Genomic DNA, 17,334 nt, shown 5'->3' with positions numbered 1-17,334 from the left:
GATGAGCGGGCAGGGTGAGGAGGCGGAGGGCACCGCCCCTCCAAGCGCCTCCCTCCAATGGGAGCGGGGCAGGCCGGGGCAGTGAGCCAATGGGGAGAAAGGGGTGGGGCTTACGGCTGGCCGGCTCCGCGACCCTAGCGGCGGGTTCGGGACCGGGATCGGGACCGGGCAGGGATCGGGAGCGGGTACGGGCCGGGGTGGGACCGGGCGTGGTGGGATCGGGGGGAACCGGGACCCGGCGCTGTGCTGGGGGTACTGGGAGCCCCTGGGGACCCCTGGGGACGCTGGAGCTGGGGGCACTGGGAGAACTGGGATTTATTCCCTGCGAGTACTGGGGGGCACTGGGGGTCCCGGGGGGGAGCACTGGGAATACTGGGAGTCACGGGGGGAGCACTGGGAATACTGGGAGTCACGGGGGACGCTGGTAGGGGATCCCGAGGGTACTGGGAGTCACAGGGGGTACTGGGAATACTGGGATTCCCTAGGGGGCACTGGGATTCCCTGGAGGGCAATGGGAGTCACGGGGGGCACTGGGTATACTGGGATTATCTGGGGGCACTGGGACAGAATCCAGAGGGTACTGGGAGTCACGGGGAGGGCACTGGGAATACTGGGTTTCCCTGGGGGTGGGGGACTTGAGTTTCCTGGGAGGTACTGGGGGCACTGGGAGTCACAGGGCGCTCTGGGGGCAGCGGGAGACACTGGTGGGCACCGGGAAGCACTGGGAGCCATGGGGGGGTTCTGGAGGCACTGGGAGGTACTGGGAGTCATGGGGAACACGGGGGCTGGGCCCTGCGTGTCCCTGTAGAGGCACTGGGGGGGTCCGAGCCCTCCCTCGGGGGTCCCGGGGTGTTGGGGGGACAGTACAGTGACACCAAGGGATCGGGCCCCCCGGCCCAGGGTCCCAGTTTGGGTCCTGGGGGCCGTGTCCCCCCCGGGTGGTGTGTGAGGGGGCTGTGGGGCTGGGGTCTGCCTCAGTTTCCCCCACGGGTGGGAGCTGGGGGGGGGGGAAGGGGGACCAGCACCCCCACCGCCCCGTGGGGTGCAGACACCCGTGGGGCGGGAGCACCCAAAGGTGCGGGGGGGGGTCACACACACCACGCGGGGAAAGGGAAGTGAAAGTGATTGTGGAAGCGGGTGGGGGGGGGGAAGGGCATACGGGGGGAGTGACTCAGGAGTGGGGTGCAGGGCAGCCCTTTGCACCCAAGGGTGCTGGCTTCGGGGGGGGCGGGGTGGCTGCCCCCCAAGAGCGGTGCAGGGAGATGGTATCGGGATGCTGCGGGCGGCGGTTGGGGTGCCACACACCGCAGCGGCACCCCCGGCACGTGTGGGTGCACCCTTGGGGTGGGGGGGGGCCCTGGGTGACAAGGGGGTGGGGACTTTCCCAGCACCCCGACGAAAGGAGAAGCGAGAGCTGAGCTGGGGGGTGGTGCCGGGACCTGCCCCCGCCTCGGCGAGCGCCAAAACTGAGGTGCAGCGGGGGGGTCCCTGCGTGCAGGAGCCCCCAGTGCCATGAGGAGCCTCGTGCCGCTGTGGCTGGCGCTGGCCGGAGCCGGCGCGTTGCTGCCATGTCCTGATGGGCAGCCTTGCCCCGCCACCCCGGTGAGCGCCCAGGGGCCGGGGGGGGACAGGGGGGTGTCCCCACCCGTGGTTAACCCCCCCGTGTGTCCCCCGCAGGTCCTGCCGGCCAGCAGTGCTGCAGCGTGCCGGGACGGCGCACCGTGCTGCGCGGCGCCAGGGGTGAGCCCACCGCCGTGCCTCAGTTTCCCCACCCTCTATTTGCCATTTTTGGGGTGCTTTTCCCCCAACCTCTCCCCCGCTTTCTCCCCCCCCCACCCAGGATGTCCCCTGCGCTGGCGGCCACCACTGTTGTCCCCAAGGATCCCGCTGCAGCGCTGATGGCGAATCGTGTGTCACATCCGCAGGTACGAGCGGGTCACATGTGGGTGGGGGGGACACGGGGGGCCTGAGGAGGGGGACACAGGGGTCCCTCACCTCATCCCTGCTTTCCGCAGCCCCCCGTGCTGTCCCCTGCCCCGATGGACAGTCCGAGTGTCCCGACAACGCCACCTGTTGTGTGACAACCAGCGGCGCCTGGGGGTGCTGCCCCATGCCCCAGGTACGGCAGGGGGACATGGGGACATTGTATGGGACCAGTGGCACTTGGGGCACTGCCCCATGCCCCAGGTACGGCAGGGGGACATGGGGACATTGTGGGGGGCCAGTGGTGTCTGGGGGTGCTGCCCCATATATAGTGAGGGGACGTTGTGGGGGGGCCAGCAGTGCCTGGGGGTGCTGCCCCATGCCTCAGGTATGGTGAAGGGACATGGGGACATTGTGGGGGGGGCAACAGTGCCTGGGGGTGCTGCCCTGTGCCCCAGGTATTGCAGGGGACACGGGGACATTGTGGGGGGCCAGTGGTGCCTTGGGGTGCTGCCCCATGCCCCAGGTACAGCAGGAGGACATGGGGACATTGTAGGGGGACCAGTGGTGTCTGGGGGTGCTGCCCCATGCCCCAGGTACAGGAGGGGGACATGGGGACATTGTGGGGGTGCTGCCCCATGTCCCAGGTACAGCGGGGGGACATGGGGACATTGTGGGCGTGACACCCAAAGTGACAAGCGGCTTTGGCGCCCGCAGGCGTTGTGCTGCGCTGACAAGGTGCACTGCTGTCCCCACGCCACCATCTGTGACCTGGCCCACGGGCGCTGCCTGTCACCCGCCGGTGACACCCCCATGGGCACCGCGTTCCCCGCCTGGAAGCGCCAGCCCCCACCAGCAGGTAAGGGCTGTCCCCCTCCAGGTGCTGGGGTGTCCCTGGCTGTCCCCACGGAGAGGACACGGGAGTGGGGAGGTGGCTCGGTGACACCGTGTGTGTGGGTGTCCCCCGCAGTGACACTGCGCCAGGTGCTGTGTCCCGATGGGCGCTCGGCGTGTCCCGACGGTGCGACCTGCTGCCAGCTGTCCCCGGGGCAGTACGGCTGCTGTCCCCTGCAGAACGTGAGTGCTGCCCCCCCCCAAAACAACCACCCTGTCTGGGGCACCCCAAACCCACCACCCTGTACTGGGCACCCAAACCAACCACTCTGTACTGGGCACCCCAAACCAGGCACCTCATGGTGGGCACCTCAAACTGGCCACCCTGTATTGGTGACCCCAAAGCAGCCACATTGTGCTGGGCACCCCAAAACAGCCCCCCCTTACTGGGTACTCCAACCACCCTCTACAGGGCATCCCACAACAGGAACCTCATAGTGGGCACCTCAAACTGGCCGCCCTGGACTGGTGACCCCAAACCAGGCAACTCATAGTGGGCACCCCAAATCGGCCAGCCTGTACTGGGCACCCTATCCTGGCACCCCATGTTGGGTACCGTGAGCTGAGCACCCCATGCCAGGCACCCCCACCAGAACCCCCCTCATACTGGACACCCCACAGCCCATACTGAGCACCCCACACCATGCTCCCCCTACCAGGCACCCTGTCCTGGCGCCCCATGTGGGGCACCCTGCACTGAGCACCCCATGTTGGGCACCCTGACCTGGGTACCCCATACCAGGCACAGCACACTCCCAGCCCAAACTGAGCACCCCATGTTGGGTACCCTAAGCTGCGCATCCCATGCCAGGTACCCTGTGTGGCATCCCATGCTGAGCACCCCAAACTGAACACCCCACGTTGAGCACTCAGTACCAGACCTCCCATACCGGGCACCCCACACCCACAGCCCAAACTGAGCACCTCATGTTGAGCACCCCAAAAGGAGCACCCCATGTTGGGTACCCTGAGCTGGGCACCCCACAGCCCAAACAGAGCACCCCACATTGAGCACCCAGTACCAGACACCCTCGCATACCAGGCACCCCATGTTGGGCACCCCATGTTGGGCACCCAGTACCAGACCCCCCCCCAGCCTCCCCATACTGGGCACCCCATGTTGAGCACCCCCATGTTGGGTACCCAGTACCAGAGCCCCCCCCCCCATACCAGGCACCCCACACCCCCAGCCCAAACAGAGCACCCCACATTGAGCACCCAGTACCAGACACCCCCCAATACCAGGCACCCCATGTTGGGCACCCAGTACCAGACCCCCCCCCCAGCCTCCCCATACTGGGCACCCCATGTTGAACGCCCCCATGTTGGGTACCCAGTACCAGACCCCCACCCCATACCAGGCACCCCACACCCCCAGCCCAAACCGAGCACCCCATGTTGGGCACCTCAAACTGAGCACCCTGTGGTTGGCACCCAGTACGACCCCCCCACACACCCCCAACCCAAATAGCACCCGGTGCCAGGCTCCCCATGCCATGCACCCCATACTGGGCACCCCACACTGCCAGCCCCCCCACCCCTGTGACCGCTGCCCCCCCGGGCAGGCAGGGCTCCGTGGGCAGTGACACGGGTGTCCCTTGTCCCCAGGCCGTGTGCTGCGCAGACGGGCAGCACTGCTGTCCCCAAGGCACTGCCTGCGACCTGGAGCGCTCCACCTGCATCTCCGCACGGCCCCCGCTGTCAGCCCGAGGTGAGGACCCCCCGGGGGGCGGCCACCCCCTGTCCCAGCCCCGGGATGGGGGGACGTGCCGGCTCTGAGTTGTCCCCTTGTGTCCCCAGCTCGTGATGTGCGGTGTGACGACGAGGCGAGCTGTCCCGACGGGACCACGTGCTGCCGGCTCAGCTCGGGGGCCTGGGGGTGCTGCCCGCTGGAGGAGGTGGGGGGACAAGGGTGGGGGGGTCCCCGTGCCCCTCGGGACAGGCAGGTGTCCCCTGTCCCCTGGGTGGGAGGAGGGCAGGTGTCCCCTGTCCCCCAGGAGGGACAGGAAGGGCTCCCACCCCCACTAAAATGTCCTGCGGGGAAGGGGGGTGACTGGCCCCCTCAGTCAGGCCCCGTCTCCTAACTGGGACAGTTTGGGGAGGTGATGAAGGGGCACAAGGCCACCGGGGACCTTTGTGTGTCCCATGGTGGGAGGGATAAGAGTGGTGAGGGGAGGTCCCCATTCTCCCCCTATAAAGGGGGAATGGAGCCAGGCTGGGATAGGGTGGGGACAGGGGATAAGGAGCTGGAACTCGGTGGGTGGGGGCACAGTTTGTCCCCTGGGGGGTCTCCAGGTGTGTAGCTGGGTGGGGGGGGTCAGCCTGGGCTCATCCTCTCCTTTCCCCCCCCAGGCCGTCTGCTGCCCCGACCACGTGCACTGCTGTCCCCAGGGCTACACGTGTGACACGGAGACAGGCAGCTGCCTGCAGGACGGGAAGCCCCCCCTGCCCTGGGTGCGCAAGACCCCGGCGCAGGCCCGGGGGGGGGACGTGAAGTGTGATGACGAGACCAGCTGTCCCGACGGGAACACCTGCTGCCGCCTCAGCTCGGGCGCCTGGGGGTGCTGCCCGCTGGAGCAGGTGCGGGACACGGGGGTCCCCAAATGGGGACAAGGACACCCCAGAGGGGTGCAGGGCTGGGCTGTGACTGGGGGGCTGAGGTGTCACTGGGGGCACTTGGCCCAAGGACCCCAAGCAGCTGAAGCCCCAGACATGGGGACCTCCTGTCCCCAGGGACAGAGCCACCCCTGTGTCCCCACAGGCTGAGGCGGGTGTCCCCTGTGCCCTGGGTGGGATGAGGACCAATGTCCCCCGCGAGGGACAAGGCCAGGCCAAGGGCTCCCGATGTCCCATAGGGGTGGCGCTGGGCTCGTTTACTGGTCCCCCAGTCAGACCCACTCTACTAACTGGGACCAGTTTGGGGCTTCGGTGCGGGGAGGCACTGAAGGGGGATGAGGCCACTGGGTGCTTGGGGACAGCACTGTGTCCCCCTGGGGGGTGACAAAGGTGCTGGGAGTCCCCATGTCCCCCCCACCCACACAGGATGGAGCCAGGCTGGGATGGGGGGAACAGGGGATGAGGTGGGGGGGGGCTGGAGCTGGGCAGGTGGGGACACGGTTTGTCCCCTGGGGGGGGTCAGCCTGGGCTCATCCCTCCCTTTTCCCCCCCCAGGCCGTCTGCTGCCCCGACCACGTGCACTGCTGTCCCCAGGGCTACACGTGTGACACGGAGACAGGCAGCTGCAAGCAGGACGGGAAGCCCCCCCGGCCGTGGGTGTACAAGACCCCGGCGCAGGCCCGGGGGGGGGACGTGAAGTGTGACGAGGAGACCAGCTGTCCCCAGGGCAGCACCTGCTGCCCGCTGAGCTTGGGGACCTGGGGGTGCTGCCCGCTGGAGCAGGTTGGGGGGGCCTGGGGGGCTGTGCCAGGGCACAAGGGGTTGAGATGGGATGGGGGGGTTGAGGCAGAGCAGGGCTGGGGGGGACAGGGACATGGGACACCTGCATCACTGCCCCCCACCCCACTCCGTGGGGGTTCTGCAGGTACCCTGGGGACAGGGTTTGTCATGGTCCTTTGGGGCAGAGGAAGGGGACGACATGGGACACCTGCATCCCTGCACCCCCCACCTCCATCAGTCCCCCCCCCGACCCCATGGGGGCTCTTGGGGCACCTTGGGGACAGGGTTTGTCATGGTCCCTTGGGGCTGGGATGGGGGGACATGGGACACATCCATCACTGCCCTCCCCACCTCTATCACTGCCCCTCAGCCACCCGCGGGGGTCCTTGGGGATGGGGTCTGGCACAGTCACTTAGGGCTGGGGAGAAGTGGGGGGTTGATGTGGCTGGAGGCGCCAGGATGGCACCCGAACGCCTGGGTCCCCCCGGACGCCTGGGTCCCTCTCTGACCCCAGGCTCCCCCTGTGTTCCCCCCTCCCCCAGGCCATCTGCTGCAGGGACCACCAGCACTGCTGCCCCCGCGGCTACACCTGCAACGAGGCCACCCAGAGCTGCGACAAGCTGCTGACCCCCACCCTGCTGCTGCCAGCACCCGCATCCACACCCCGGGCCCCCGCGCCCCCCCGCCACGCACCCACGCCCCCCCCCGCCCGTCTGCGCGCCCCCGGCACCGCTGTGGGTGCCGCCGTGCCCTGCGATGCCACCCACTCCTGCCGGGGTGGCCAGCGGTGCTGCCGGGGCCGGGGGGGCTCCTGGGGGTGCTGCCCCTTTGCCCAGGTTAGTGGGGGGGACATAGTGGGGGGGCGTGGGTGACATCCCCTCCTGGTCCCCCCCTTACCCCGTGTCTCTCCGCAGGGCTCCTGCTGCTCGGACGGCCGGCACTGCTGCCCAGGGGGGTCCCGCTGCACTGGGGGGGGCTGGGGGTGCAGCCCCCAGCGCTGGGACCAGCCCCCACCCCGCAGGGTGCTGCTCTGATGGCCCTGGAGACCCCACCCCAATAAAAGGTTTCCAGGACAAGCCGTGGCCCCTGGCTCCTTGTTGGGTGGGGAAACTGAGGCACAAAGCGGGGCCGGGGGGGATATCTTTTTGTTTTTTTAATATATTAATGCCATCTAACGAACAGGCAGCAGCTCCCTGCAGTGCCCGGGGCGGGGGGGTCCCCATGTCCCCCCCACTGTCAACCTGGCCCCGCTGGCCCCTCTTCTTCCTCACCATGTAGAAAATGTTTAGAAACACAATTAAAATCCAAGGGAGGGGGACACGAGGTTGGGGGGGGGGGACAGGGACCCCCCCATCGGCTCCTATGGCAGCTTGGAGGCACCACTGGCCCGGGGGGCACTGCCGGCCCCCCCTGTCCTGCGGGGACACAAGTGGGGACGGGAGGTGAATGGCAATGTCACAGCAAGGGGACACGAGGACAGGACATCAGGACTCCAGGTGGCAGCACAGGAACTGGGGCGGGGGGGGGGGGGGGGTGACACATTCCCTGAGGGGGGGTCCCAAGCACATATGGACACAGGTGACCTGGGGATGGGCTTGTCCCTCTGTCCCCTCCCTGGCAGGGTGGTGGGGAGAGGCTGAGGACAAGGGACAGGGTGACAGCAGTGGGATGGGACAGTGGCAGGACAGGATGACATGACCAGTGTACCCTCCCCATCCCACCACCCCCCCGCGCTCCCACAGCTCCCCCCACCCCTGGGACGTGTCCCCCCCCAGGGCCAGATGCAGGGCACAGTGGGGAGGGGCTGGGGACAAGGGACAAGGTGACAGTAGCTGGATGGGACAATAGTGGGCTGGGTCAATGGCAGAACCCCCACCTCAGGGTCCCACAGCTCCCCCCACCCCCTGGGCATGTTCCCCCCCCCGCCAGGACCAGAGAGGCAGGACACAGGGGAGGGGATGGGGACAAGGGACAGGGTGACAGCAGTGAGATGGGACAGTGACAGGACAGGATGACATTACCAGTGTACTCCCTCATCCCGCCACCCCCCCGGAGTCCCACAATAGCAGGACCCCCATCCAGTGGTCCCACAGCTCCCCCCAACCCCTGGGACATGTCCCCCCCCAGGACCAGAGGCAGATCATAGGGGAGGGGCTGTGACAAGGGACAAGGGCAGCGGCGGGACGGGACAATGGTGGTGACCATGCCAGGACCCCCCCTCATTGCCACGAGTGTCCCCCCCCGCACTCACTTGACATTAAAAACCATGAGCGGCCGCTCCTCCCGCTTCTGCCAGGGGCTTTTCCTGTCGCCCCCCTCGTCCCCCCCCTCGCCCCCCTCGGCCAGCGCCTCCTCCTCGGGGCTGGTCAGGGAGTCGTGGGGGGGTTCGCTGGCGCTGCTCCTCCCGCTGCCCCCCCCGCGCCTCCCCCCTTCCAGCAAAGGGGCCAGCGAGTTGTCCTCGGGGGAGGCGACAGGAATGGGGGCGGGGGGGCGGCTCCCTCCTCCGTCCTCCCCCTGTCCCGCAGCACCCCGGGGGAGGCGGTGTTGGGGGGGTCCCCTCTCCCCCCCGCCTTGCAGATCGATGTAGGAATGTCGGACCTGCGAGGAGCGACCGTCCAGGGAGACGAACCAAGCCCGGGGCGGGGGGGGCCCCCCCAATTCTAGGAGCTGCTGCCCCGCCAGCGCCTGCAGCTCCCCGTTGAGCTGAGCCACCGCCGACCCGTCCAGCAGCACCGGGATGGCCACCGAGCCGCTCACCGGGGGGGCGGCACGGCCCCCCCCCCAGTTTTCCCCTTCCTCAAACCCTTGCCCAGCGGCGGATTGGGCCGGGGGGGCCGTTGTGGCTCCCGTAGGAGCGGGTCCCCCCGCGTCGTTTTCGGGGGGAGCCTCCGGTTCGCCGGGGGCCAAGCGCATGTAACGGGCAGGGATGAGGAGGGTGGGCATCACCCCCCGGTACACATCGTCCCCCCCCCCGCACAGGAGGAGGGGACCCGGGGGGGCCAGCGAGGGTGGGCGGGGGGGGGGCTCGGGGAGCGGGTGTTCGGTTGGAAAACGGGAGAAAACCGGGGGGGACGGGGGGCGGGGGGAGGGGAAAGCAGGGGTCCCCCGGGGGGGCTCGTCGGGGGGTTGCAGCCCGTCCACCGAGCGGGCGGCCCTGAGGCCGAAGGCTTCGCGGGGGGGGCCATAGTCCTCGGTGGGGGGCGGCTGGCGGCGGCGGGGGGCCAGGGTGGCGGCGGGGGGGCGGGGGCCGGCGCGGAGCTGGGGGGGGGCCGGGGGGTGTTGGAAGAAATCCGGGCGGGCGGTGGGGAGGTCGCGGGCGGACGGGGGTAAACTGGGGGTGGGCAGGTCGGTGTCCCCCCCCGAGGACGCCGTCTCCAGGTGGCTGCCACCGCACAGCAGGTCCAGCTGGGACACCGAGGTGGCCTGGTCGCGGCGGGTGGGGTCCAGCGGCCCCCCCGGCAGCGGCAGTTTGCGGTGCTGGGCCCGCGGCTTCAGGCACCGCCGCCTGCGGGGAGATGGGGGGGTCACCCCAGGGGGAGACTGAGGGGTCCTGGGGTCCCCCCACCCCATCGCTCGCCTGCTGGAGGGTGCTAGAGGAGGGGGCTGCAGCTCCCGGGGTGGGGGGGTAGGGGAGGGTGGTCCCCCCTAAAGCAGCTATAGGGCATCAAGGGTGACAGAAGGAGGTGAGACCCCCCCCTCAAAACCAGCTATAGGGCACCCAGGGGTGCTGGGGTGTGGTGCCCCCCCACTCCAAAGCAGCTATAGGGGACCCACAGTGCCAGAAGGAGGTGTGAACCCCCCCCTCACAACCAGCTGCAGGGCTTCTGGGGGTGCTGGGAAATGGTGCTCCCTTCACCCTGAAGCAGCTATAGGGCACCCAGGGTGGGGAGGCAGGGGTTGGTGGTCCCCCCTAAAGCAGCTATAGGGTACCCAGGGGTGCTGGGGAGTGGTGGCCCCCCCACTCTAAAGGAACTATAGGGCACCAAGGGATGCTGGGGATTGGTGCACCCCCCAAAAAAGAAAGCCAGCTAGAGGATGCCCAGGGGTGCAAGGAGGGTGGTTCCCCCCCCCATAGCCAGCTCTAGGGCACCTGTGGGTGCCAGGGGGTGGGGGGTCTCCCTATAGGCAGCTATAGGTGTGGGGGAGTTCCAGGCAGCCAGTATCCACCCCATAGGCAGCTATAGGGTATTTGAGGGTGCCGGGGGGTGACTCCCTCCATAATCAGGTATAGGGCACCCAGGGGTGCCAGGGAATGCTGCCCCCCCCCCCCCCCAAAGCTATAGGGCACCCAAGGGATCCAGGCAGGCAGTGTCCCCCCATACCCAGCTATAGGATGCCCAGGGTGCCAGGTGAATGTGTATGTCCCCTGTACGTCCCCTGTCCCCCCCCAGCTGTGGTCAGGACCCCAGGGTGGGGGGGGGTCACTGACCTGCAGTAGTAGATGAGGAGGCAGAGGAGGATGAGGACGAGCAGGGCGAGCGCGCCCAGGATGGTGAGGAGGAAGATGGTGTGGTAGGTGGTGATGTCCGTCACGCCCGCAGCCATGGCCACCAGCCCTGGGGGACAGCAGGATCAGAGGTGACACGGGAACCCCCGTGAGAGCACCCAGGGGCTGGGTGCCCTTCACCCCCCCAAACCCACCCCCAGGACAGCCCATCCCCAGGGACACCCATGGGTGTCACCCTACCTGTGCTGGGCGAGGGCAGGGCCGCTGCCCAGTATCCCAACTGGGAGGAGACGAATGTCCAGTAGAGCTGCTGGCCCTCCTTACGGATCAGCCCCGTCCCGTTCCGCACCCACAGCCCTGCAGGGAGACACGTGTGTCCCCAAAACGTCCGTCCGTCTGTCCCCCACAGGGGGCTGAGACCCCGAAACTGATTACCCCCCCCACTGCCGTCCCCCAAACCCATCACCCCCACTGCCATCCCCCAAACTCATCATCCCCCCATTGCCATCCCTCAAATTCATCATCCCCCCAAACTCATCACCTCCCCACTGCCACCCCCCAAATTCATCACTCCCCTCAATGCCATCCCCCAGACTCATCACCCCCCCAAACTCATCACCCCCCCCAATGCCATTCCCCAGACTCATCACCCCCCCCAAACTCATCACCCCCCCAATGCCATCCCCCAGACTCATCACCCCCCAAACTCATCACTGCCACCACCACCACCCCCCAAACTCATGACCCCCCCACTGCCATCCCCCAAACTCATCACCTTCCCAGACTCTTCATCCCCACCACCGCCACCCCCCAAATTCATCACCCCCCATTGCCATCCCCCAAACTCATGACCCCTCCACCGCCATCCCCCAAACTCATCACCCCCACCACTGCCACCCTGGCACCAGCCGTGCCCACGTCTCCATCACCCCCCCCAACCAGCACTCACCACTTTTGGGGTCAAACCTCCAGGCCGGCACGCTGGTGACCCCCACAGCCCCGGCGTCAGGGGACAGAGGGACAGACAGATGGACGGGGCCGGCCAGCGGCACCTCGGTCCCGTTGCCGGTGAAGAGGTGGACGCTGACAGCCGCCACCGGCGCCAGCTCCAGCCAGCTGGCATTGGCTGCGGGGACAAGTGACGGTGACATACGCATGGGGGTGACCTCCTGGGGTGTCCCCCATTGCGTCCCCCCCGTGTCCCCCGTACCGCCGCTGTCCTCGGCGCCCAGGAAGGCGGGGAAGGCGCGGGCCAGGCCGGGGCCGGTGGCGGCGGTGAGGGACGCGGCGAGCTGGCTGTACGTGGAGCTGCGGGGCAGGCGGGCTGCGCGGCGCGGGAACTGCGCCCACGGCTGCCCACGGCCACCTGCGCATGGGGACACGGTGGGTGGCAGCACCCAAGGGTGCTGGTGTCACCCCCCCGCCTCACGCCGTCACTCACCTGGGGAGCCCAGGAGGATCTGGACCTGGTCCTCGTAGAGGATGAGGGTGGCAGGGCGCTCGGGGAGCAGGTAGAGGCTGATGGAGGCGTAGACTGCAAAGGGGGACCCCCAAAAATACCCCCCCCAGTGGCCTGAGTTGTGGGAGGCGTTGGGGAGGAGGGGGGTGCTGGTGGGAAGGCGGGGGATGCGCACAGCAAAGTCTACTGGTGGGGACAGGGAGGTGGGGGGACCCCCTGCACACCCCCATCTTTGCACAGCCCGTGCATGTCCCCTGTCCTTGTCCCCCAGTCCCTGCGTGCCACCGCATCCAGTCCTGGCACGCCCCTGCACCCCCATCCTTGTGGTCACCCCGATCTTTGCACCCCTCCTGCTCCCCACAAACATCTCCAGCCCCCTGCCAGCACGGGCACCCCCCAATCCCTACACCTCCGTTCTTGCACCTCTCATCCCTGCACCCCCATCCCTGTACAACCCATCCCTGTACTCCCAATCCCTGCACCCCCATCTGTGTGCACCCCCATCCCTACACCCCCATCCCTGCACCCCATCCCTGTACCCCACATCCCTACATCCCCCATCCCTGTACCCCACATCCCTACACCCCCATCCCTGCACCCCTATCCCTGTACCCCACATCCCTACATCCCCCATCCCTGTACCCCACATCCCTACATCCCCCATCCCTGCATCCCACATCCCTGCACCCCCATCCCTGCACCCCCCACTCCTGCACCCACATCCCTGTGCACCCCCACCCCTACACCCCCATCCCTGCACCCCTATCCCTGTACCCCACATCCCTACATCCCCCATCCCTGTACCCCACATCCCTGCACCCCCATCCTTGCACACCCCCCCCAGCTGAACCCTCCCACGTGTCCCACCCCCAGCAAGGTGACCCCATCGACGCCACCTCGCGCTCCCCCCGCGCCCCGCCATGGCCTCGGGGACAAGGGCTGGCACCCAGCCCAGGGTGCGGGGCTCACCAGTAAGGGCTTGGGGTCCCCCAGTAAGAGGTTGAGGTCCCCCCCATCAAGCCTTGGAGGCCCCCCGTAAGGGATTGTGTCCCCTGTAAGGGCTCAGGGTACCCCAGTAAGGGACTGGCACCCGCATAAGGGCTCAGATCCCCCAGTAAGGGATTGTGTCCCCCCATAAGGGCTCAGGGTGTCCCAGTAAGGGTTTGGGGTCCCTCACAAGGGCTGGGGTCCCCATCACTCACGCGGCAGCTTGTTGACGCGCCAGGGGACGGAGGCGGTGACGTAGCCGCGGCGGGCGGCGGTGACAAGGACCCAGGTGCCCAGGCGGTAGGGGACGGGCAGGACGCCGGTGCCCTCGTGGTCGGTGGTGGTGGCCGCCAGTGAGGTGCGCTGGCCAAAGACCTCCAGGGTGGCCTGGGCCAGCGGGGTCAGCGTCCCGCTCTCCAGCACCTGCACCTTCAGCAGCACCTCTGCGGGGACATGGGGACACGTGGGTGAGGACACAGGTCACACCACATGATGATGGGAACCCCAGAGTGTCCTGGGGATGGTGTGAGGGCACCATTGCAGGTGGTGGGACCCATTCTCAGCAGGGTGGTGGGACCCATCTCAGAGGGTCATGGCCACCATCCTGGAAGATCATGGACACTATCCCAACAGCTGGTGGGACTCATCTCAGAGGGCCATGGTGGTGGATCAGGACCACCAACCCAGCAGGGTGGTTGGACTCATATACATAGGATGGTGGGACCCATCCTGGTGGGTTATGGGCACCATCCTGGTGGGTCAGGGGCAACATCCCCGTAGGTGGCAGGATACATCCCAGTTGGTCATGGGCACCACCCCAGTAGGTGGTGGGACCCATCCCATTGTGTCATGAGCACCACCCTGGAAGATCATGGGCACCATCCCAGCAGGACATGGGACACAACTCAGCAGAATGGTGGGACCCGTCCTAGTGGGTCACTGCCACCATCCTGGTGGGTTATTGCCACCACCCTGGAGGATCATGGGCATCATCCCAACAGGTGATAGGACCCATCCTAGAGGGTCATGGACACCACCCCGGTGGGTCAGGGGCACCAGCCCAGCAGGGTGGTGGGACCCATATAAGTAGAATGGTGGGACCCATCCTGGTGGGTCATGGACACCATCCCAGTAGGTGGTGGGACCCATCCCAGTGGGTCATGGGCACCATCCTGGAGGATCACAGGTACCAACCCAGCAGGATGTGGGACCCAACTCAGGAGGGCGGTGGGACCCATCCTGGTGGGTCATCGCCAGTGTCCCAGCAGGGTGGTAAGACCCAGCTCAGCAGAATGGTGGGACCCATCCAGAGGGTCATGGGCACCACCCCAGTAAGGTGACAGGTCCCACCCCAGCAGGACAGTGGGCACCATCCTGGGGGTGGGGGCATCATCCCTATGCCCCTCCTGTGCCCCCCTGAAGCAGGTGGGGGGTTATTGCTCCAGGGTGATGTGCCCATGCAGGTGGGTGCACCCAGTTGTGTGTGTCCCCCCCCACCAAGGGGACAGCCAGGGCCATCCCCCCAGGGTGCAACTCACACATGTCATGAGTTCAGGGGTCTCCACCCCAGTGGGCCCCGCCAGCAGCTCAGGGACGGGTCCCCCAGCCCGGTCCCCGATGCAGGGCAGGGGTGGGCACAGCTGGGGGGGTCACCCCACCCCTCCCATGTCCCCGGCCCCCCCGTGCTGGCGCCATCCTGCGCATGAGCCCGCAGCCCTTGGCAGCCGGCCCGGCTCAGGCGCCGTCACCCTGGCAACGACCTCCTTCATCCCACAACCCCGGGCGCTTTCGGGACCCCGTGTCCCCCCCGGCAGCGTCCTGTGCCCCCAAATGTCCCCACCCCACGGGGCAACCCAACCCCTGCCCCCCCAGCCCAGCCCAGATGTGGCGATGGGCGAGGGGAGGAATTTGCAGCAGCTGTTTTGGTGACGCGCTGGGGGGGTCAGGCATGGGGAAGGGGAACTAGGGGGCGTGACCCCACATAGTGGGGACAGCCGGCACCCGGGGGGCAGGAATGTCCCCACGGCCACATGCCGGCCACCCACAGCTGCAGGGGACAGCTGGCACCAATGGCCACCCCCAGTGTCCTCCGGGTGGGGGGTAAGATGCCACACCCCAGGGCGGGGGGCACAGCCTCCCCACACTCTGGCCCACGGACACAAGCGCCCCCACTATGGCCAAGGGGTCCCCAGCTGGTGGCACAGCCACTGCAGGGCACGCTGGCACCCCCCTGGCTTCCCAGTGCCTCCCAGTATGACTCCACAGCTCCATGATGGGGCAGCAGGGGGTGCCAGGCCCTGGGGGGGGTGTTGGGACCCAGGCATCCGGCCCTGTGCCCCGTCACCACTGTCACCCATGGGGACGGGTGACAGCAGCTGGAGAGTTGAGCCAGTGCAGGCAGAATGGGGCCACGGCTGTGCCCCCCCCCGCCTGACCCCCCGGCACTGCCAGGAGGGTTTGGGTGTGGGTGGGGTGTCACAGGGAGCCATGGTGGGGACGCCAAAGTGGGACAGTGCACCCCAAGGCCCACCCTGCCTGCAGAGGTGCTGCAATGGTGTGACCCCCCCCACCTCACCCAGGATGCCCCACCCCCCAATCCTGCACCCCTGGGTGCTGCCCAGGACCTCCACCCTCCTGTACACCCAGCCTGGGACCCCCACCCACCGCATTGCATCCCCTGGCACTGCCCAGGAGCCCCCACCATCCTGCCCCCCCAGCTCTGCTCAGGACACCCCACCCACCATCATGCATCCCCATAGCCTGGGACCCCCAACCGCCCTCCCAAGCTCTGTCTAGGACCCCCACCCATCACCCTACACCCCATGGCCTAGGACCCCCACTCATCATGTTGCATCCCCTGGCATAGCACAGGACCCCCACCCATCACCCTGTACTCCATGGCCTGGGACCCCCACCCATCATGTTGCACCCCCAAGCTCTGTCCATGACCCCCACCCACCCAGCTTCATCCCCTGGCTCCACACCAAGGACCCCTCCATAACCTCCTGCACCCCCAAGCTCTTCCTAGGACCCCCACCCATCACTCTGCACCCCATTGCCTGGGACCCCCACCCATCATGTTGCACCCCCTGGCACTGCCCAGGACCCCCACCCACCATCCTGCACCCCCAGGCTCTGTGTAGGACCCCCACCCATCACCTTGCACTCCATGGCCTGGGACCCCCACCCACCACCCTGCACCCCCAAGCTCTTGCCCAGGGCCTCCACCCACCCAATTGCACCCCCTGGCACTACCGAGGATCCCCCACACACACCCTCCTGCACCCCCAGGACCCCCGCCCAGCACCCTATTGCCGCCGATAGCCAGAACCGCCCGGGGCGGGGGGAGGTGGACGGACAGACGCGGGAGGGGCGGGGGGGAGCCGGACAGACAGCCGGGGACGGATGGACAGCCGGGGACGGATGGACAGCCGGAGGGGCCCGTCCCCGGCGGGATGGGGGGGATGGAGAGGGTCGGGGCGGGTCGGGGCGGGGGCGGCCACCTCCCCCCCGCCGCCCCCGCACACAAAGGCCGCTCTCACCGTGCGCTCCCGGTTCCGCCGCGCCCCGCGCCCGCCGCCCGCCCGCGGCCACCAGCGCCAGCAGCACCGGCAGCGGCGGCAGGAGGCGGCGGGGCCGCATGGTCGCTCCGCCGCCGTTACCCCGCCATGCCCGGCCCGCCCGGCCCGGCCCGCTCCGCCCGCCGCCGCCGCCGCCGCGGGGACCGGGCTCCACCTGCCGGAGCCGCCGGGCACCGCCGCCCGCCCCGCCCCGGCCCGGCCCCCCCACCGCCGGGACCGCCCCGGACCCCCAGACCCACCCCCGGGACAGCGCCGGGACCGGGAGTCGGTACCGGCACCCCCGGACTGACCCCGGGACCGGCACGTACAGCCCGGGACGGGCACCGGCATCCTGGCACTGACCCCAGTAACGGCATCGACCCCGCGTACCCACCTCCGAGCGCCGGGATTGGGATTCGGTACCGACCCCGGTACCGGCACCCCCAGCCCGGTACCGGCACCCCCAGCCCGATACCGGCAGACACAGCCCGGTACCGGCACCGGCATCCTGGCACTGACCTCAGTACCACCATCGACTCCTTGTACCCATCCCTGGGACGGCCCCGAGCCCCGGGACTGGGATTCGGTACGGGCACCAGCATCCCGGGACTCAGTCCTGGACCGGCATTGATCTCTTGCACCCACCTCCAGGACCGCCCCGAGCCCGG

General features: G+C 68.3%; 2 protein-coding genes across 2 annotated transcripts; one reads left to right on the top strand and one right to left on the bottom strand.

Annotated features, from left to right (window-relative positions):
- The first annotated feature begins 105 nt into the window (after nt 1-105).
- On the top strand, nt 106-7,283 carry GRN (granulin precursor). Its single transcript, XM_082071120.1, is given in 14 exon segments — nt 106-185; nt 1,499-1,602; nt 1,678-1,740; nt 1,841-1,925; nt 2,016-2,119; nt 2,641-2,782; nt 2,894-3,000; nt 4,426-4,528; nt 4,618-4,715; nt 5,170-5,397; nt 5,989-6,216; nt 6,756-6,864; nt 6,867-7,049; nt 7,128-7,283. Coding segments are annotated over 13 exon segments (1,686 nt in total). The 5' UTR covers nt 106-185; nt 1,499-1,512; the 3' UTR covers nt 7,274-7,283.
- A 68-nt stretch (nt 7,284-7,351) lies between these two features.
- Nucleotides 7,352-16,806, bottom strand: FAM171A2 (family with sequence similarity 171 member A2). The gene is made up of 9 exons (XM_082070998.1): nt 16,649-16,806; nt 13,322-13,549; nt 12,102-12,194; nt 11,871-12,026; nt 11,610-11,786; nt 10,901-11,017; nt 10,643-10,769; nt 8,465-9,718; nt 7,352-7,628 (listed from the first exon to the last, which is right to left on the bottom strand). The coding sequence occupies exons 1-9, from the start codon at nt 16,746-16,748 to the stop codon at nt 7,574-7,576; spliced, it is 2,307 nt and encodes a 768-aa protein (XP_081927124.1). The 5' UTR covers nt 16,749-16,806; the 3' UTR covers nt 7,352-7,573.
- Between the last annotated feature and the right edge of the window lie 528 nt (nt 16,807-17,334).

This window comes from Streptopelia decaocto, assembly GCF_964273445.1.
Source record: "Streptopelia decaocto genome assembly, chromosome: 22".
In the NCBI taxonomy this organism is placed as follows: Eukaryota; Metazoa; Chordata; class Aves; order Columbiformes; family Columbidae; genus Streptopelia; species Streptopelia decaocto.
The sequence above is the reverse complement of the archived record's forward strand: the minus strand, read 5'-3'. Positions and strand labels throughout refer to the sequence as shown.

What these genes read in the sequence shown, in the direction of transcription:
- FAM171A2 (XM_082070998.1), bottom strand. Translation starts at nt 16,748, where the DNA reads ATGCGGCCCCGCCGCCTCCTGCCGCCGCTGCCGGTGCTGCTGGCGCTG. An exon ending in GGGCGCCGAGGACAGCGGCG is followed by an intron (nt 11,787 to 11,870) that starts GTACGGGGGACA and finishes TTGTCCCCGCAG; the next exon opens with CCAATGCCAGCTGGCTGGAG. An exon ending in CTCATGGTTTTTAATGTCAA is followed by an intron (nt 7,629 to 8,464) that starts GTGAGTGCGGGG and finishes GTGTCCCCGCAG; the next exon opens with GACAGGGGGGGCCGGCAGTG.